This window comes from Ruditapes philippinarum, unplaced genomic scaffold (assembly GCF_026571515.1).
Source record: "Ruditapes philippinarum isolate M1 unplaced genomic scaffold, ASM2657151v2 ctg1436_1_1_1_1, whole genome shotgun sequence".
Lineage (NCBI taxonomy): Eukaryota > Metazoa > Mollusca > Bivalvia > Venerida > Veneridae > Ruditapes > Ruditapes philippinarum.
This window is the reverse complement of record NW_026866315.1, coordinates 126,552-148,421: the sequence shown is the minus strand read 5'-3', so window position 1 is coordinate 148,421 and position 21,870 is coordinate 126,552. Positions and strand designations below refer to the sequence as shown.

At 31.7% G+C, this 21,870-nt stretch overlaps 1 protein-coding gene across 9 annotated transcripts in view; it reads right to left on the bottom strand.

Moving 5' to 3' along the window:
• LOC132732097 (disabled homolog 2-interacting protein-like) overlaps positions 1-21,870 on the bottom strand; it is a 170,020-nt gene that overhangs the window by 96,451 nt on the left and 51,699 nt on the right. The window contains exon 1 of one of the 9 annotated variants that reach the window (XM_060718451.1): positions 2,580-2,695. The exons of the other annotated variants lie outside the window; for them this stretch is intronic. Within the exon in view, the coding sequence (XP_060574434.1) occupies positions 2,580-2,619 (40 nt within the window). The 5' untranslated portion in view covers positions 2,620-2,695. Of the gene's footprint in view, positions 1-2,579; positions 2,696-21,870 lie in introns of those variants that run through there. 9 annotated transcript variants of the gene reach the window in all.

Sequence of the window (21,870 nt, the reverse complement as noted above, 5' to 3'; positions counted from 1 at the left end):
GTTAAATTTTAGTATCAGGAATATCATATAATTATATATATTAGACTATTAATTAATTTATTTCTGCAGAATAGGCAATACAATAAAATTAAGGTCGAAATACAAAAAATTAACAATCTACTGTTACAATTATATTAATATACAATATTCCAAAATAATTATGAATTCCCTTTCAACATAACAAAACATTCACTTAATTCTCCTCATAAAATAAGAATCATTTCCAATAATACAAAATTAATTTCAAATAATGATCCACAAGTCGGTCATTAAAAGTCGCTTTATACAAAATTTCATTCAAAAAAAACATTATCACATTTCACTATTCCAATTACTACGTTATTTTCTCCAGTCAGCACAAAAAAAAACTTCCCGCTACTTTTTTGTTGTTATGTATACAATACAATGTATCGCTGATAATCAGTATAACAGTTTAACGTCTGACTCATTCTACGATCAAACCAGTCTTACAGACATACGACATTCATGAGTATTGATCACCAATTCCTCACCAAAATAACTCGTTCATTCAGAGACTTCCTTCAAAAAACTATCTCCCTCTCTTATCATTCGTACATCACAAAGGAAACTCTCAAAATGAGTTTTCTTTTAGAGGAATCATGATTTCAAAGAATTACGGCCCCGAGTTATTCCAGAGTAAGAGAACATCACCCCCAGAACAGGTCCACCCTCCACACCCAGTTTCAATGAATATTATATTCTATGTAACCAATAAAAATAATTTTTCACTAGAACCATTAAATATGACGCATTTTTTCACAATTAAAATTATTCTATTTTGATATTATATCAGTGACCATTGCCTCAGCTGCATAATCAACCTCCGCAACTTATTCATCCTCACAGTCTTTAAATAGCCTAAGTAATGATGCAGTCCATTTACATAACTGCAATAATGTTTTAATGCCTATTCATTATTCACTATACCACCAAGAAATATGACTTCCAAATGTTTAGCATCATTCCAAGGTTGTCCAATAGCTCGATCAGCAAAACAATTCATATTTGTGGAAATTTGCATATTTACAGTTGAAGACTAATTTAAGTATCTCTGTTGTTCTAATAAACCCATAATCTGCTGGGCCCAGTTACTGCCACCAGTATACTACCACCAGTATATTTCCACCAGTATATTGCTAGGCCAGCCTGCATATCCCATGCAGGCTTAGTCTATAATAACCACACTGTCATTCGGCTAAGGTCATCTGATGGCCTTCTAGCTTTACTAGTGACCCTAGTGACAAGTGAGACCCTAGCTAGATCTTCTGAGATATGTAGCTATGTGGCAAATTCAATGCAGCCTTATATTACTGCTGTGATATGGAGTGAAAATTATTAATAGCACCTGTCCAACACCTACATCTATGTGAGCCTAAACTGTGCATGAGCTCCATGGATTTTAAACGTACAACATGCAAGAATTCAACATAGCAGCCACGGCAAAGATGGGCAATCAACTTGATCACTAGGAACGCCACAGAGCCTGACCCAATGATTGGGATGTTCAAGAATTATATTGGCTTGTAATGTAACAAATGTTACAACCTTGACACTTACAGATCAAGACTGCAGCTAACTTTATATTTAGCTCAAAAAGATAATCCATCACCTTAGTACAATAACTGTTTAACTCCTATTAAGTTTTAGGGACTTAACCCATTAATGCAACAAGGTGACAAACTAACCCTTTACTTGTTTGGTTCCACCCTGCCATTCAAATATTACCCACTCACCTCTATCAATACCATTGGTAAAATAGTCTGTAATAGGGTTTTATACCAACACATATTTTGGAGAAACACCAAAATTACTGTCTTGGAAAACAACAGTATAATAGTATGTACGGAAGTAAAAATCATTAGACAAAAAAACTTTCATTCCACAAGCTTTAGCTGTTAAACGAAACATAGACTTTAGTATTCTTATAAGTATAAGGTGCCAATGATAATTGACTGGTTATTATTGTGTGAATGGTAATTATTGTAACATAATTACATGTAATTACCCCCAAGATTTTAAATTAACCAACAATATTGTTGCAAGAAAGAGTAGTAATTAAGAAGAATAAGTGAAGGGGAAGTTCTCCGAGGGTGGGAATTAATGGCTGTAATTTGGTTCATAATCTTCCAGGAAAGTTATACTTGTTAATCAGTCAGTAGCTACTACCTGAAAACTTCTATTCATTTATCTTTATGAATCTCTGTGACCTAAACTATTCATCATTTATGTTTTCATCTTTAAGACTGGTCCAAATTTTGTGAAATGTTGGTTTGTCCCATTTTGAATTTGAAATCTGCATTTTCTGATGCATTTGGAACTTTTTATGATAAAAATCAAAGTGCAAACTTCCAACAATGTATAATATTATAAATGTATTCTGCAACAAAAACAACAACAACAAAAGCAACAACAACAACACAATACATTATTATGTATAATTCATTTGCCAAAAATGAACCACACAAAAGTCATGATGTTTTGTTTATAATGCACAAACAACATTGTATTTATTAAATATATTATACAGTATTAATCAATAGCAAAAATATAGAACTTACTCTGGAAGAAAAGTCTCCTGAAAAAGTTAAGAATCATCATCTTGTTGCATTGTTTCCCATGAAATCCTTTTTATATAAAAATTATTATAATTTCCTTGAGTTCTACAAACTCATTTATATTGTCAACCAAATTGTTGATCACTATATTATTGTCTTTATTTCAGTAATCTTCAGTGGACCACTTCCAGAAACCACAGAAACCATTCAATCAAACCACTTCTCTCAATATATCTATATTTTTTTTGTATAATATTATGACAACAATGTAACATGAAAGCTTTTGCGTCCACAATTAATATTAAAACTTGCGTCGAATTACTTTTTCTAAATCCAAGTTGGTAGTTAATATATACATGTCACTATAATTTTTTTCCATATTTCTGTGAAATTAAAACTCACAGCAAACTAGTTCAACACAACAATTTCAACACTGGAAGAGCCGAACACGTTTCTATTGAAATCAACATACAATAAATCCTTTGTTATAAATTCAAAATTCTTTTCCTCCATGTATCCATCTCTCAACTCCTGTTTCTACAGATTCTTATCAAACATTTTAAACAAAGTTCATTTGTAAAGTTTTCACTACTTTTCCTGCTTTCAAAATAAAAACCATGAAAATATATCATACGTAATAAAAAAATCCCACCTACACATTTAAACATCGTAATACATGTAATATATCAATACTTTTTATCATCTTTATTATAGTTTATGCATGATATGCTTATCAGAAATGAAGTTTTGTGTTATATATTTAAATACAACTCATGCACCTTTGTTACTTTACAACATATGAGCTTATATGTCAAGATGTCCTATGTCTAGATAAATCTATATCAAGACGTCCTGTGTCTAGATATCCTAAGTCTAGATAAATCTATTCCAAGGTTTCCTATGTCAAGATATCCTATGTCTAGATAAATCTATATCAAGATGTCCTGTGTCTAGATATCCTATGTCTAGATAAATCTATATAAAGATGTCCTGTGTCTAGATATCCTTTGTCTAGATAAATCTATATAAAGATGTCCTGTGTCTAGATATTTTATGTCTAGAAAAAATAATCCTTAGTCTAGATAAATCAATACCAATATCCTATGTCTAGATACATATGTCTTCATTACATTTATTACATTTATTTATGCTAGAATGACATCCTTACTGTGCAAATATCTAGATAACTTACACTTATTATGTGATATCCTATGTCTAGATCTTATTTCATTTTATATCCATGTTTTCTATGATATATCTAGTTGTAGTATTTTCTAATATTTGACAATTATGTCTAGATAACATGTCTTAAAGTTGTATGTCTACATAGCTTATGTCTACATATACAACACTCATAATGTCTCTTATTCAGTTACTCAAAATATCAAGTGTTTTATTTCTTATATCTAGATGTTTTATGTCTAGAGATCTAGATATCATGTACACAAGAAGAGATCAGGTTATACATAAAACCTGGTACTAGAAAATGATCCATACAGTTTCTATGGTAACTCAATGCCAAGAAAAATCAAGTAAGTTTCAGTTGTGACAAACCATTAAAAAAAATGTTTTTCAAATATAACTGTGTTATTCCTTGAAAATAGCAAAGATATTCTAGAGAAATTGTTGAAACTTGTCATTATCAATTATTCTTTCAATTAACTAAAAATATTCATTTTAAAAACAGGAAAAGTTTAACATCTTTTAAAAGAATATGTGAATCATGTTTAAATTAATTTAAAGTTATTTCACTATGTTAAAATAAGCTGCAAATTTTGCTGTGTTCATGTTTGAGGAGAAACAAGTTAGTTGTACAGAGCTGAAACATTGTCGCCAAAACCATTTTCCTTACTGAAAAAATTAACTTTAAATTAAAGTGCATTTATTCCCAAATGTCTTTCTTTCAGGTGCACAGCATGTGAAGTGTAAATCATTAATAGTATTACATAATCTCACAAAGAATCAAAATGGTTTTCAATAAATCATTTTCTTTCATCTTCTTAGCAACCATGCTAAACATCACAAATGGAGTTGTCCATCTCTATCAAATAGACAAAATCATTCATAATTTTAAGAGACAATCTTTCAAAAGGACAAAATCATTTATAATATTCTGGAAAAAATTTAAAATAAGTAGGGACTGAATAACAAACAGACCAGTGCAGACCATTTTCAGATGGCATTTAAATGCGCCATATCTGACTGTGGTCCGCACAGGTTTATATTCAGTTACCTAATACTGAATAGTAGTCGTTAAATCATTAACATTACTTATAATTGTAATCAAATATGGCCATCAAACACACATCCAATAACTTAATCAACAATTATTATCTGCAGCATAAAACAATAAAAGCACACTGTAATTTAAGTGCTCCAAAAAAGACTTAACAGAATTAATTTTCTAATTAAAAAAAAGTAGTCCATTTTTTTTCAAAATACACTTATTCTCATTATATAATTTTATAATCCAGACACATCTTTTATTTCAGGAGATAAATTTAACTTTTCAATAACTGAAACACTTGAAATTGAAAAAAAAAGATCATGTATAGAGCCACTTAGATATAAAAGTGTTCTAAAAGGAAGAAAAAAACTTAGTATTTCTCATGTATATAGATGTCATGTAGAGAAAAAAGAAAACATGTTTAGGAAATCCACTAATATATGTCTCATTCTCTAATTGGCCAAAACCAGTCTGTTAAAGTTTAGATTTTTTTTTTAGAAATTTCTATTTGCATGCATGAGCTCATCACAGTCTACAAACAAATTTGAATCAACTTCTCACAATGTTAAAGTCCCAGAAATAGGTTTTTTATTAATCTCAAATTTCAAGGCTTATCAAAACACACTAATGAATACATTGATCATGAGATAAAACTGACTGAATATAAAAAATCACTCACAAACTTATTAAAATCAAACAAATTATAAAATACTCTCTATAAAATTGCTTCAATTTAATAAACTAATCAAATATTTAATATGAAAATTAAGCAAAATGTTTAAAAATATTGACAATAAAATATCATGGGCTCTTTTAACTTAAGCTGTACATGTGACCATGTATGTTAACAAAACCTTAATCTTCCTAAAACCAAATTTGCATAATTATCATTATGCAGCAGTTATTTCAAATGAAGAAGTGATAGTATGGGCCTTTAAAGAAAGTTACATGATAGGTAATTAAATGCTTTAATTGCTTTAATCAATTTATCAGTGTATCTTCAAATAGATAAAATACCACAAAACTTCTGTTTCCACGGAAAAACCACATACTTTAATTCCTAAATCTATAGAAACATTGTTTAAACTTCAAACTTCATGTTTTAAAATGGTTTAGAATTGCTGGGTTTATTGTAAACTTAATAGAAATAAAGTTTCATATGATTTTATGATTATGGAGGTTATATGATAAATTATAAAAAAACAGCTTAGAATTGACAATCTTAATTTGTAATTATATTTACATGAAATTCATGTAAAATCTAATGGATTTCAATTTAATTATAAATTTCTCTATTACATATCAAATCCATGTAAATTGAAAGATGATTTTTTTTTCAATTACATTTCAGTTTTCAAATTTCTCATAAAAAATGGATTCAATTTCACTGTCACATAATTATCAAGTGCATGGGAAGAAGACTTTTTCAATCAGCTTTCAAGTTTGCCATAAAAATGGATTCAATTTCACTATCACAGATCAAATCCATGTAAACTAAAAATTGATTCTTAATTTCAATCAACTTTCAAGTTTCTCATAAAATGGATTCAATTTCACTTTCACAGTTCATATCCATGGAAATTTAAAGTTTAATAATTCAATAAACTTTCAAGTTTGCCATATAAAAATGAATCCACAATTTCACTATAATCACAGATAAAATCCAATCAACCAACTTTCAGATTTCTCATAAAATGGATTCATTTCATTATAAATTAAATCCATAATAAAAAAAATTCAAGTTGATTTTCTTTTTCAAAATCTTAAAAATGGATTCACTCCATTTATTATTTCACTATTCTATGTGCTCTCATGTACATCAGTGCAAAACATGATCAACCTCACAACACCATGGTTTTCTATTATTCTTGTTTCTTTCAATTCAATCTTTCCGGCTCTCTCCTCACAATTGATTCATATGTGAATAATATATAAGCAAACATTGACGGCATCTTTCAGAACATTACATGTTTTTATTATGATATAAACTGATTGTTTATATGAGTTAATTAACTTGCTAACACCTATCAGCTGGCACTAGCCAACAAATCTGGCAACATGCCTTCCATGTCCAGAGTCTCCCAGGTTAAGGTGTAACTGCCCACTGATTGAAATTGTTAGGAATAAAAGAACTACTGCAATGTTAAAAGGTTACTGCCCCCATCTGACTGATGTCAGTGACTAATAAACCTAAAAACAAACAAGAGAAAAGTGACCACCCACTGATTAAAAGGGACTACAGAGCTAATGGTAAGCGGGTATTTAGCACTGGTTAGCATGTAAGCATAATATTACAAAGTATTTGTTTACTGCTTTAATTCTGATTGTTATCTAGATAACTAACTGACCATTGAATGGGAAAAATATGGGAATGGCCAGTCCTGGGTCTGCTTATATGAATGATAAACTAATATTAATGCACAATAAATTTTAACTGGAATTAACTGCTACTGATTAAGGTGGCTCAAATCTGGCTCACCCTAAATTCATATATTCATTAACCTTCATCTTACTAAATTTGTATGACTTGGTTCTATTCCTATCTTAGAATGGTTTATTATCATAAGAAGTTTAAGGTACTTTTATATCTATCTTGTCAGTTTTTTGCCACCAGTCAATATAGTGCATATCCCTGATCCCTAAAACCTCAAATGTTTTTCACAAAAAAAATGCCACAAATTAGGCTTGTTTCATACTATTCTACCATATGCCTTAGTAAATGGTGGGTATAGAGAATTAAAAGATGAGCAGCCAAATCAATAAAAGCAACCAGGCTAGTGTCCTATAGACCTGCCCTGTATAGGTTATAGCACTTTTTAGAGGTCAGAATGCTGACTTGACCACTGAAACAATCACTGATAATTTGACAAACCTGTACAGTGATATTCCTCAGACCAGACCATGTAACATTCTAATTCAAACTCTTAAGACATTATTAAACAATTTTATATTTTCAAAGCTGCATAAGTCATTGTGGTAATGCAACATTAAGTTTAAAAGAATTCAGACCTTACTCCTATCATGATGAATTTATGTTTTATGCTGAATTGCTAAAAAAGTACTTTAGTAGAGGTTGTATTCTAAACAAAATGTGACTCATGAATTTGTTTGTCTGCCGTATTCCTGCGATCAATATTGTTTGTCTGTACATTGTTTGTTTATATAATAATAATAATGGGTGCATCTTTATATTGTTTATCTATTTCATCAGTTTATCTGTCTGTCCATCTGTCTGTCTGCAGTGTAAGAATGTCTTTCTGAAAAGTTTGTTTTTCAATTAGAATTAAACATTTAATTAAAATGTCTGAAACTATTCAAATGCTTAATGCGGGCAAAATGAAATAACACATCCTAATGTAACCCTTGGCTCCTATATACTTTACTTTGTACGTCAGAAAATTTAAAACATGTCTAGTTCATTTACAGAAAATCATCAGATTCTGTCTATACAAGTAATGTCCTTTGTTGTCTTCTTTAAGTCCTTTGAGTCAGTAATATTGTGTACTTTATTTAATAGATTTTCCTTTTTGTACAAAAGAAATATCCAACAAAATTAATGTTTCTCTTTCCATTTTTGTGTCTGTGACTTAACAACATTTATAAAACTAAGCTGAGTTACTTGTAATACATTGTACACTTCTAAAATTAGGTTGACATCCAGTTGTACCTTAAATATTTTAACATTCTGTTAAAACTTTGAATTTATATTCACATTTTTGCCTGTGTCACATTTTGCCCGTGTCACATTTCACCTGTGTCACATTTCACTTGTGTCACATTTTGTCTGTTTCACATAACCTCACACATATATCAAATTAACTTTTTAAAATGTATGTGTATTTCAAATAAACAAATTTAGAACACTTTCATACATCCAACATCACTGAAGACTGCGAACCACAACCCATTATTCCTTTTCTAGCAAAAATTACCGAAAGAACCAAAAACTGCGCAATGTTCTATAGGATCTTTCATCAAGCGAAAAAATGGTGCTTAAAACTGATAGACACTTTGCAATACAGAAATATGATTAATATCCAGTGCAGACAATAAATATTCTTGAAATCGAAACTTTCCGATAGAAAATAATAACTGAATGAAGAAAACTGTCCAGAATAACAATTAAAATGTTTCCCCGGACCTCTCCATTGATCCCCTACAGTTGTATATTGATGAAATTATGTAATGCTCAATCAGAAATACCAGCTTATGTAGCATTTTCCTATCATTCAGCATTTTGCATGAACTGTTCTCAAGTTTATTTGTCATGATATTTTTGCATGAAACGTTAACCAGTCTATATGGCCAATAACCAATGAACTATCCATCCGATCAAATTAACATTTTGAGGGGCTATATAGTAGTAATATTTTGATATATTAATGTGGTGACAACCAAAATCTAGGGACTATAATAGTAAGATCAGCCTATTATGTTATTTCTTAAGCAAAAGATTTGATCACTTTTGTGACAAAACTATAGTATAATTACACAAATTGTGAACAATTCCATTTTCAGTCAACCAGTCTACAATCTCAATTATACTATTGGTCAATACAAGATGAAACTCAGGAATTAACCAATCAGCAGATAGATTTTTTTATGGACTGGTCTGCAAACTCAAATTTTGGAGAAGAATACAATAACAACAATTCCTTACTTCAAGGTTGGTTATCAGTGGATGTTTACTGGAAACTATCACCAGGTGTATAAGATTAGTGGGCTATCAATTTCCTTGAACTGTCTATATACATATGGTAGGGATCTTCTTCTGACATTAATTTGTTATAATAAGGGCTATAACTCTGACATACATATTGATCTATAACATGTGTAAATAATCATATACTAGATGAACTACCTCTAGGCTTATCAGTGTTGCTTGTTTATTTACTTCAGATCTACTTTATAGGGTTAATGAATTTGATATACTATAATCATCACTCTGAAGAAATTTTTTTTAAACAAACAAGACTAACAAATGTGGTATATTTTATATATGTACACTATTATTTTTCAAGAATAAGTTTCTATTGATTTCAAATTTGAGTTACAAACCAACCAAAATTTATCATGTTTTCTAAATGATTTCATTATTCAATCATATAAGTTTCAAATGAGCACTGGATTTGCCCTGTTTTGAACAATAAGTTCATTCAAAGTTTCATAAGAATACAAAAATGGATTGAACACATACACACATGTCTGAAACTAAAAATTATATAATATATTTCTCAAGTTTTATTTCTTGAAATGTGTAAAGACTGGCTGATTCAAAGTGGCATGCCTCATTTGCTTTATTAAATTAAAAGTTAGTTTTCCGGTTTTAAGGTCTATATTCTTAGTGTCTGAAGGGTGGATTGGACCCTCATTTTACTCAATTACTATCTGACCTAACAACCACTTCGCTGCTTGTGGTGGCTTAAACTCTCTGAAATCTTTTGTGGTATGCCTACAACATGGCTAGCCTGTTATCATTTCAAAAACTTTTAGGTGTCTGATCTTGGCAGACTGAGCAGGGTCAATACTGATGGTAGTAACACAATTTCTGTATTTTGATACTGGAATCCCTAAATCTATGAATGAACTGTTCCAAATTCAAAGCTGGGCAAATCCATTTCTCAAATTCAGCAGGTAAAGTTTGAAAGAAATAATGGGCAGTTTAACAGTGTGGAGTGTGGTCAGACTGCATGGATGGGTCCCAAAGCCTAGGCTTTACGTCCGACCCAGCACATCAGACACTATACATCAGACCTGGCACAGGCCGCACTTACATGTATATAATAAGCCAGGTTTACCATGAGTTTATGATAAATGATAGTCCTATAAATAACCCAGCAAATAAAGTTTGTTTACTCTCATGTATGATAAATGTTGCATAAAATCTGTGATTCATTGATCTTGGTGTAAGATAACATCTGAGTGAGTCTCCTTACAAATCAAGTCTATTTGAGCCGTGTCATGACAAAACCAACATAATGCGTTTGCGACCAGCATGGATCCAGACCAGCCTGTGCATCCGCGCAGTCTGATCAGGATCCATGCTGTTCGCTATAACTATATTGCAAGTAGAGAAACTGATAGCGAACAGCATGGATCCTGATCAGACTGCGCGGATGCACAGGCTGGTCTGGATCCATGCTGGTCGCAAACCCATTATGTTGGTTTGTGGTGACATGGCTCATTTTGCAAATCAAAATTTGAAAAGCAATACAATAAGCTACAGTGTATTTATTACATTTTAAAGTTTGTGTTTCATCATAGATATCAAACTTTTCACTCTGAAAGCTAGAATCTTGCAATAAAAACATACAATCAGTGCAACATTTTTTTTTAAATCTTTCAAGAGGCAAAGGGAAGTAACTTTTTAAATCTTAAATACATCAGCAGTTAGCTCCCTTAACTGTGACACATGCCAGTGTTTATTATATACATTAACTTTAAAATGTCAATAAAAACTAAATTTTAAAGAAAAATAATTGTCTTTCCTATATATATATTTACGTACAGTACCAATATAATAATATAAAGAAAATCCACTCACATTTCTGGTAAATATCGTGAAGATCCTCACAAAATAATATCTTTTATGCTTTTTTTTTCTATTTTTGTTTTGTTTTAAACATCACTAAATGTTGCAATGTAAACTCAACAAAACTTGGAAAATGAACAAAACATTAAAACCGAAATTTTTTAATTGTACAAACATGTCCATTACATGTGAATTTCAATATCAAAAGGTAAAATTTCAACTTTTGTTACCGTAAACTCTCTATTAAGAACATACAATAAGAGATGATATCTGCCAGTGGCAAAGGTAAAACTACCTACTAGACACATGCACAATTTGTCATTTTTTTCAAGGTGTCTTTTTCCAAGGTGTCTCACTAACAAGGACAATATTAAACTTGGATGATCACTTGAAGGGCCCTAGAATTTACACTCTACATGGTTACAAAATTGTGAGCGGAAATAGCTTCAAACCATGTTCTTGACTGAATTTATTGTGCCTACTATTAGTAGAAAAGGTGTAATTTCCAAACATTTTAGCAAATATGCAACGAAAATATAACAGAAAACACTGATTTAACTAAATGGACAGCTGGCAAAGACACTAAGTCTTGATGTGTTGATCGAAGTTGTGACCCTTATCCCAAACCATTTACAGTCACAGGATTGATCCAGTATACCAAATTGGTCTCACAGTGGCTGCTGATAAAGTGGTTACTGGTTGGTTATATTTTGACGTCGCACCGACACAGTTAAGGTCATATAAGGCAACTTTTCAGCTTTACTGGTAAAGGCAGACTTCAGGTACCCTTCCGTGCATTATTTCAGGCACAAACAGGCACAGGAGTGAGAACCTTCAATGTTCTATAAGCTAGCTTGATAACTTCCTCAAATGAAAGAATCAAGAGTGCCTGTTGGGATTTGGACCCGCAGCGGTGACGGGCAAGTGGTTGGAAGTCAACAACCTTAACCATGGATGCCCCTTGGAGTAGTTAATGCTTGCTGACATCAATTTACTTCTAACCCATGCATATTAATTTATTTCTGATCAGACATGGATATGTTTCTGAAATATTAGTAAGAGAGGAAAAATGGCATTACTTAACAGTACCCGACTATGACTTGAAGTTGCTATCAAAACAGCAGAAACAAACAAAAAGTCACCATAAATCTTAACTTGAATACAACTTAAAAACTGTACAACCAAAAAAAAAACACACAAAAAAAACAATCAAATACAGATGTTGTACAGGAAGTAGGTCCTCCACTAGATTAAATACGACGGTACATTTGAACTGTATTATCATATATCAAACATAAGTTTTATGATAATAGACCTATTGTAAACAAATACCAGTCACTTTTCAATCCATTTTTAAGGTCAAGATAAAACAAAATCTCAAACAAGCTCTGTATTTAAATGCTTCCTCGACTTACTTCACAAATTGAATCTGAATTACTGTATTTTTTTTTTCATAAATGGATTATGGTTAAAGCAGCATGCCTGCATATTCATGCTAATTTTCATGAAAAACTTGAAAATGTATTTAAAAGTGAAATATTGTCAAATGAAAAGAATAAGTAATTTTCTAATTGCAAACAGTGCTTACAATCCACATAAATTACCAAAACAGGGGTCAAAATATGCAAAAATAGCCCTTACTGTGTTAGTCAAGCAGTAGAAATATGGTGATAAATGCTGCAAAATCAGTCATGAATCACACATATAACATATAGATTGTTACATATCTTAAAGTCTTATTACATGTTTCTTAAGAAATATTGGTTCCTCTGGAGGCATGCCACATTAAAGACATAAAAAATATTGGTTCCTCTGGAGGCATGCCACATTAAAGACATAAAAAATATTGGCTCCTCTGGAGGCATGCCACATTAAAGACATAAAAAATATTGGCTCCTCTGGAGGCATGCCACATTAAAGACATAAAAAATATTGGCTCCTCTGGAGGCATGCCACATTAAAGACATAAAAAATATTGGCTCCTCTGTAGGCATGCCACTTTAAAGACATAAGAAATATTGGCTCCTCTGGAGGCATGCCACTTTGAAGACACATATATCATGACAAATGAAAATTATTTTCAAAATTAGGTATTAACTCTATAACAACAAAGCAAGGTTTAACCCTTGGGCTTAGTCGCTGTTGGTGGCAACTGAATCTATCCATGCGGCCAGTGGCCACCAAGATCAGCCAGAAAATAAAGAAAAATTCCAAGCAAGTCTACACAACTTCAACACTGTAAGGGTCAATGTCATATGGCTTCCTGGCATCACTAGAGGGGTCCTTCCATGAATTGTTTCTAACATATAGATTTTAACCAGTTTGGCCTGCTAGGGGTGACTGCAAATCTACCCATAAGACCTTAGTGAAGTCATTAACAACCCCTTACCCCATCATTGTATTCTATTAGCCTATGACTTATAATCTTGATTATAAAGAAAGACAAATATATCATTAATGAACCTCTATATTATGTTTATTTTACTACCAGATTAAAGGCAAATCAAGTGTTACTTGTATAAATCAAGCGAAACTATTTCCTGTCGGAAATAACACTATATTAGTGAAGTTATCACAGGGGGTTTTTACTTAAAAAGTTCACAACCTCCAGTTAACATACTAACGCTCCAGCCTGAGGCGCGTGGCCTGAGTGAACTACCAGCCATCTTGCAATGCCTTCATGAACACTAGTAGTATAGGTTAAAGTAAATGCGCACCCAATTTAATTATGTAAATATATATAAATAAATTTTAACCAGCTTGTAGTGTTTTAAATTATTTTAATTAACAGTTGATTTATTAGACTGATTAACAGTTTGCTGATTAACCAAAGTAAATGTGTTACGATTCATTTGAAATACTGCAATTCTATTGGACAAAAAAAATTTCAAACACTTAAACAAGTACATATTAGAATCAATGACTTACAGACATTAAAATAACAAATTAAAGCACAATCAATCCTTACCTTGATTCAAAATCTGTAATTCCTTTATTCTTTTTTACAGTCAACAGAATTCACAATTATAAAGAATTTTTGATAAACAATTATAAAGTTGTAACATTACTTTATTTATAAACGTTTCATTCGCATAATAAATTACAAGTAATAAATGGTATGGATTGAGTAGGAAGCTTAAAAAGCTTCTTTAAAAAAAACACAAAAAAACCCACTTTATTTTCTAAAATTATTTACTACACTTGTTCACTTATTTCTATTAAACAAACAGAAACAGATTCAAGTTTGTCAGCATATTATATAGACTAAAAATCTCAATGAAAACTTATACAATCATTTTACAATCATTTTGTCACCTCTAAGTGCAGTAACAGGTTAAATCCCATTATATTATATATGGAGATAAATCATTATTGCACTAAGGTGAAATTTTTTTAAAAATTTGTCACCAATACTAAGATAAAAATTCCAAATGAATGAATAATTCTTACTGGTATTTACATGATAAAAATCTGCCAGTTTCAGAACAATACAAATCTTTTTAATATCATGTGAAAGGTTATAGAGGTCAATTCACCTCTTGGACAATACAAATCAATACAACTGCCTTGTAACTTGATTTATCATAATTGTGTAACACCCGATCACTATTATTGTGGCTATTTTAATTAAACTATCATTCCCCCCCCACCCCACTAGACAGACAAAAATCAATTATTACAATTAGTCACACAAGGTTAAAAGAAATCTAGTGAACAGATGGCTATAGAAATTTGTTAAAAATCATTTAAGTTAAATTAGTTTTATGTTTTTCCTTTAAATAACTAAATATTGGGACCATTCCGTCCCTTTTGGCCAATTTTTATGGGAATTAACACAGTGTTGATAAACCCTATGATTATTCTGCAAAATAAGAAAACTATCCTAATTGTGCTACAATATTAAAGAATGCAAGAAGTCCGGTTAGCATGAAAACTGCTTTAAATTCGGATCAATAAATGCCATCTGACATAAAGCTATTTGATTCCTTTCTTGTATTATAATCATGACAGACAGACGAAAAACCTCTTACTCTTGTTGCTAGGATACAAAATGCAACAACTACAATATAGCAGATGCAGAACTTGATGACCTAACACAAAAGGTAAAAAAAAAAAATAAAATCAAAACCTTCAACATCGACTCACTACGCAGGAGCTTAACAATTGGATAACAAATATCACAGAAAATGTTATAGTGTCATACATAAGTGGTGTCACTTAGCTACCCCTCAATCATTACAAAATCCACCTGCCATAATTGCTTTAATAAAATAGAATAGAAATGCATGTTAAGCAGCAGCATGTAAATTATTTGCCAGTAAATGATACAATTTATATGAAGGTGGCATCTGTGGATTTGAACCTCCACCAGGCTTCTTTCATGTGACAAATCCTGAACAACCTTGTACATTTGGCTACAAGATCTAAAATAATACCTGATGAGGCATCTGATTGGTTAATTCTTCTCAAAATAAAATTGCCCTAATTATGACCTTAGAAACAAAGCAGGATAAAAGCAAGATGTAGCCAACCCTTGAAAAGCATCTTATTTATATATAATATTTTATATATATATACCAAGTTGAAAAATTTTTTTTTTTACTTCAGGTTGCATTTCACACTGGCACTGTTATATTCATATGCCTACGGTCCAGCTTTATTGGTGCAGGAAGACTTCAAGTGAAGCCTTGTGCATTTAATTTTAGGTATATATAATTATGCAAGGAAGAACTGCTGTCTGTATAGGCAATTAAGTAAAAATTTGGGTATATTATTTTGTTTTTCATCCAGAAATATTTAAAAAAAAAAAAAATTAAAATAAGAGAAAAATGGAGAAGTTACAACATGTTAACACTAGAGCTGGTTAAAATAGGTTCTTTGCTACAGGTTTCGGTTATATTGTGGGTGAGGGGTAGACTTTCAAAGTGCCATAGCAACTTCAATATATCAAATCTAATAAAGAACGCTAGAAGAGTTTTTGTCACAAAAACATATGTTTCCCAAAACTATGTATGGTCACTCATGTGAAGTTTCATTGAAATCCCATCAGTAAGTTAATGACCTATGAAGGCCAGACTTAACTCTGGTGGCCATTTTTTTTGCAGCGAAGTGAACATGCCAGTAATGTGCACAACTAAGGATGGTCCTGATCACTCAAGTAAAGTTTGGCTGAAACCCCACCAGTAGTTTGACCTGTGAAGGCCGGACAAGATTTTTCTATTTTTAGCTCTGGCTGCTATTTTGTGTAGCAAAACAGAACCTGCCAGTATTGTGCACAACTAGGGATGGTACTTATCACTTCTGAAAAGTTTGGTTGAAATCCAACCAGTAGTTTGACCTGTGAAGGCAGGACAAGCTTAATGCGGACGGATGGACAACCAGATGGACGGACGTCTTCAAAGTTTGGTATTTAAGTGGCCACTCTTTTGTTCTCTCTATTGTTCTTTTAGCCAGATAAGAGAAAAAATAGCCACATAAGAGCTTACTGAATGAATAGCATCAAAGGAAATTAACTGTTACTTATTTAATTCCCATAGCCACCTAAGTATCTATACATTTGTACCGACAGACAGACAGACAGACGGTGAAGGCAAAATATTATTTCTCCCAAAAATTTTGGGAGACATAATAAGTAAGTCTATTACATTAAAAGATCAAATGAATGCAATGATGTGAGTAAAGCATATTACCTGATATCTTTAAATATACATTATAGTCTGATTTTATTGACCTGTCAATAATGAATACATTATAGCACTTATTTAAATATTCGATTCCACTTCGGTTCTGTCCTTATTGTTTACAAGAATTAATATGGAGTGTAAGAAAAAATCACACTAGCGTAATGTATATGTTCTCATCACATCCGCAATAGCACAGTCAATAAAGTGATTACCCCATATGAGAGGTCAGTGGTTCGATCCCTACTTTTGTCATATTTTTTTGGACCTTTTCATTCTTTAAGTATATTTTAATGAAAATGGCCAAGTTCTTGCAAAGTTGTCTACACGGATATAAAACAATTTAGAAACACTGATTTGTCTGGTTTTGTATTGCATTTTACGGCACTAAAATTTAATCACATGTTACTACTCACATCTCACGAAATTTACCAAACATTTATCGAAGATTAATATATTGTGTGCATTTACCGTGTAATCAGTATGCAATTGACAGGTTAATAAAATCAAACAATACATGATTTAGCTTTCATATTGGAAAACAACGATGACCAAACCAAACAACTTTGTCAATACCATTAAATGTCACATTAAAAATTGCCCTGTACATGCTTTATTACCTTCATCAGCTGTTCGACCTATCCCCCTAGCTATGAATCAATGTATAAATTAACTTAATGACCATAAAATATACTAATACTTATATCAACTTCCTCAATATATTTTCCTCATGTTTCATAAAAATTCAAGAAAGACTTACTTGATTGTTAATAAGTTTTATAACTATAACCTTTAGGAAAATGTAAAAACATCAACAACAATAAAAACAACAAAATTATTAAGCACCAACTTCATCATGTAAAAAAAACAACATGTAAAAAAAACAAGACAACCTTTGAGTATTATTCCTATCAAATTTGAAATGAAAACATAACTATTGCCTGTTTGTTTGCATGCCTGTTTAACATTGAAAATTGTATTACCCTATATATATTTCAGTTGATTAATGCTTTCAATTTGTATTTTCATAGTGCGTTGGCGACCAGCATGGATTCAGACCAGCCTGCGCATCCATGCAGTCTGATCAGGATCCATGCTGTTCTTTATCAGTGTCTCTACTTGTTAGAGGGTTTGTAAGCGAACAGCATGGATCCTGATCAGACTGCGCGGATGCGCAGGCTGGTCTGGATCCATGCTGGTCGTAAACACATTATGTTAGTCTTGTCATAGCGCGGCTCATGTTATTATGATATGTAATAGACTAATAAATCATAAATGTATGACCTGTACTATCATGACTTGAACCACTTAACTTGTACTTTAAATAAATCATGATGTTACTAAATACAGATAAACCTCTGACACCAGTAACTGTTAAACCTCCTCTTAAAATACAGATTAACCCAACATCTTAAACCTCCTCATACACCTTCTATGTTTAATTTAAAGGTGCTCCACTACCTTATTTTTAAATGATGATAGTTGATATAAGTTTTCTACATTAATGTTTAATTAATTTAATTAATTTGAAAGAAGTCTAGACCAATAACTTGTCCACAAAGTTTCAAATCATTTGCCCAGGATGATTATTATTATAATTGCGAAAATTAAAAGGCTTTGCAATGCTTTTCATTCAAATTGGGCAAAAATAACATAAAAATACAATTCTTAATTTATTCATAATATTTATTAAATATCTTTTGTATAACTTTCTGTTTTATGTGTCCCAGTTGATCTATGTAAGAAATTCAAATTTTATATATTTCGTCATTTGGACCTCTGTGGAATTCCTTTAAGCATCTTATTTCTTATTTTTTTAAACTTATTTATGTTACCTGGATTGAATTACAAGTTCATGTTACACAATGTCATAACCCTTACCATGCTAAATATCTTACATGGACTTGTCCATCTTTCATTTCTGACAAAACCATTTGACCCGTGTCACGACAAAACCAACATAGTGCGTTTGCGACCAGCATGGATCCAGACCAGCCTGTGCATACGCGCAGTCTGATCAGGATCCATGCTGTTCGCTATCAGTTTCTCTACTAAATGTTATAGGGTTTGTAAGCGAACAGCATGGATCCTGATCAGACTGCTCAGATGCGCAGGCTGGTCTGGATCCATGCTGGTCACAAACCCATTATGTTGTTTTTGTCGTGACACGGCTCATTTATCATTTTTAGGGAAAAATTCAAAATATTTATTGACTAAGTACTGAACAGCTAGTGCACAGATGTGCTGGCTGATTTTAGTCTGCACTGGTCCCATGGTTAGAATCTGCTGAAGGCAGGTTAAAGCTTAATCAATTTGAACTGAGTCATTCTGTAACATTTTCGCGTAAAAAAATCATGATTTTGACCCAAATAAGGCTTGAACCTAAAACATAAGGTTAAAGCCTTAACAATTCATTCCTGGCCATGTGGCCACCAATGCCCTTTTAATTTGCTAAATAACTTTATGATGGAGGGTGTTATAGTTTGTTGTCATGTGTGCCGGGGAAGACCATAGAAATGCTCCTGTGTATTAATTATTTTGGATAGGAATAAACCATAATCATAACTAAAACTGAAGGTCACAAGTTTCCAAATTTCGGTAAGCTAACTGAAGACTGCAGGATGATAGTGTAAAAAGAAAATATGGTATCACCCTTAAAAAATCTCATCATCATGAATATAAAGCAGAAGTAGTAGTTATGTTTTGTACACCAATTAAGGAAATAAATAACAGCTGTCTGTCTCACAAACTGTGAGTAAAGAGTACACAAACTTTTGATGTGACTTGTACAATAATGTATCAAGTTTCAGTCGACACATGTTTTTTTATGGGTAGACAATGTAACAATAAATGTTAGACCAACATTATCTGAAAAAAGATCTACACAAGTGTTACTGCTGGCTTATAACATGAAATAAATTATTTCAAACTATTTCAAGGCTGCAAGTAGACTTAATTGCTAGTCAGACATTATGCAGACTACATGTATATAATTAAAATTCTACCTGCTGGTTTCTCAGAATTACATTGCACACTATATAATCCTATTGCAGTTACTTTTAGTATTAAGATACACATATATATATAAAAATCTATGGTTATTACAGTTGTTATAAATTCTTCTCTCTTGTAATTTATAATTTCTACTACTTCCATAATTTCTTTTGCATAAAATAAACAATAACTGTTTTCCGTTTCATTTCACCATTTATTTATTTGAAAGTGTCCTAAATTTCTAATCTACAATTAATATTTAAAGTTACAGTTTTTCTTTCTCACACATGGTTGATAAGTCACTCAATTTTTACTATTTAGCTCTTAAGATCTCATTCTTGAAACTTCCATCAAAAATCCTGAATCTTGACTCTTCAATCTAGAAACTTGAATGTTAACTGCCCCCCAGAAAATTTTGTCCCAGTATTTATATGAAATACCTAGTCTCTCCATATTTGGAGGTTACCTTAGTGTTAATTGACAAATTTAAGCCTTCTATATTTATGACGACAAGTGTTGATCAAGTAACTGTACCAGAAACAGACTGATTCCTGGAATATTTATGATGGTAACCAATGATTGAGTTCCCTAAGCATAACAATTGCAGACCTCTTGTCCATTATTTATGCAGGTACCTGTTGACAGAGATACCAAACTAAAATCTCCCAGACTGATACACAGTCTAGCCCCAACAGATTTATAGTAATAAATAATGACAACAAATGAGGTCTCAATTCTCATACAAACTCAATCATTAAATCAAACCTTAACCAGGTGCCTTGCTAAAACTACAACACAGTTCACAATTCAATACCCTGTAATGGCTTTTCTTTAACCACTTTTAAATAAATTTCCTCTGAAACTAACCTGATCTGAAAGTCACAATGTCAAATAGAATAACCTGACAGAACTGAAAAACATGGTCAAAACTGTGCAGGGATCACTGACCAATGGTTCCAGCAAAACTTTAACCACTAGGCCACTGATCATACCAAATAGTTTTTGTAACACAGGTCTTACTGTATGTGTCAAATCTATTTACCATTCTATTTAGCAATATGAGAAAACTAAGAGAAACAACTTTGCAATAACTCACAATTCCATTCATTAACCCTAGGGGGAAATTATTCTGTTCCAGGGAAAAAACAAGTTTAGTCTAGACTACATAATTGGATTTGTGAGTGTTTTTTTTCACAGAAGATTTGGTCAGCACACTCTTAAGCCACTTGAAATGTAAAAGGTCCACCATTTAAATTCCTGGTTGATATTCACCAGGTCAAGTATAATTATGGGGAAATAAATGAAATATTAAAAATAAGAATTTAAAGACAAATAGAAAGCAATGCAAGCTGTACCAGGAAAAAAAACTAGCCAGTTCTATTGTATTATAATTACTTTCTATTATCCTCATTGAAAGCACTTGTGATGAAAACCAAAGGATATACATTCTTATTAACAAAGGAAAGTCAGACAGATAAAGTATTACTGTCAGATCTCTCTGTGATCATAATTTGTGTAGGTGTTATCTTGATAGTTTCATAAATGACATAAGCATATACCTTTTGTATACAGTAAAACTTATGCAGAGCAACACTTTCTGGGGGTTGTTACTAAGATGTTAGATATGCCAAGTTTACTTGAGTTAAAGACAGAAACTATTGTTGTAAAGAGGGCTGAGAGGGCTTTCTGGCTCCTGGAGTTAATTATATCTGTTTAATATGATCATATACATTTGACTTAAAAAAATCAATCTAAAATGTAACACAGGCAAGGGTTACTGAAATGATTTGAACTTAAAGCAATTTACATACTTTGTTTGGAAATCAGGGGGAAAAAATGTTACATTGTCAAGAATAAATA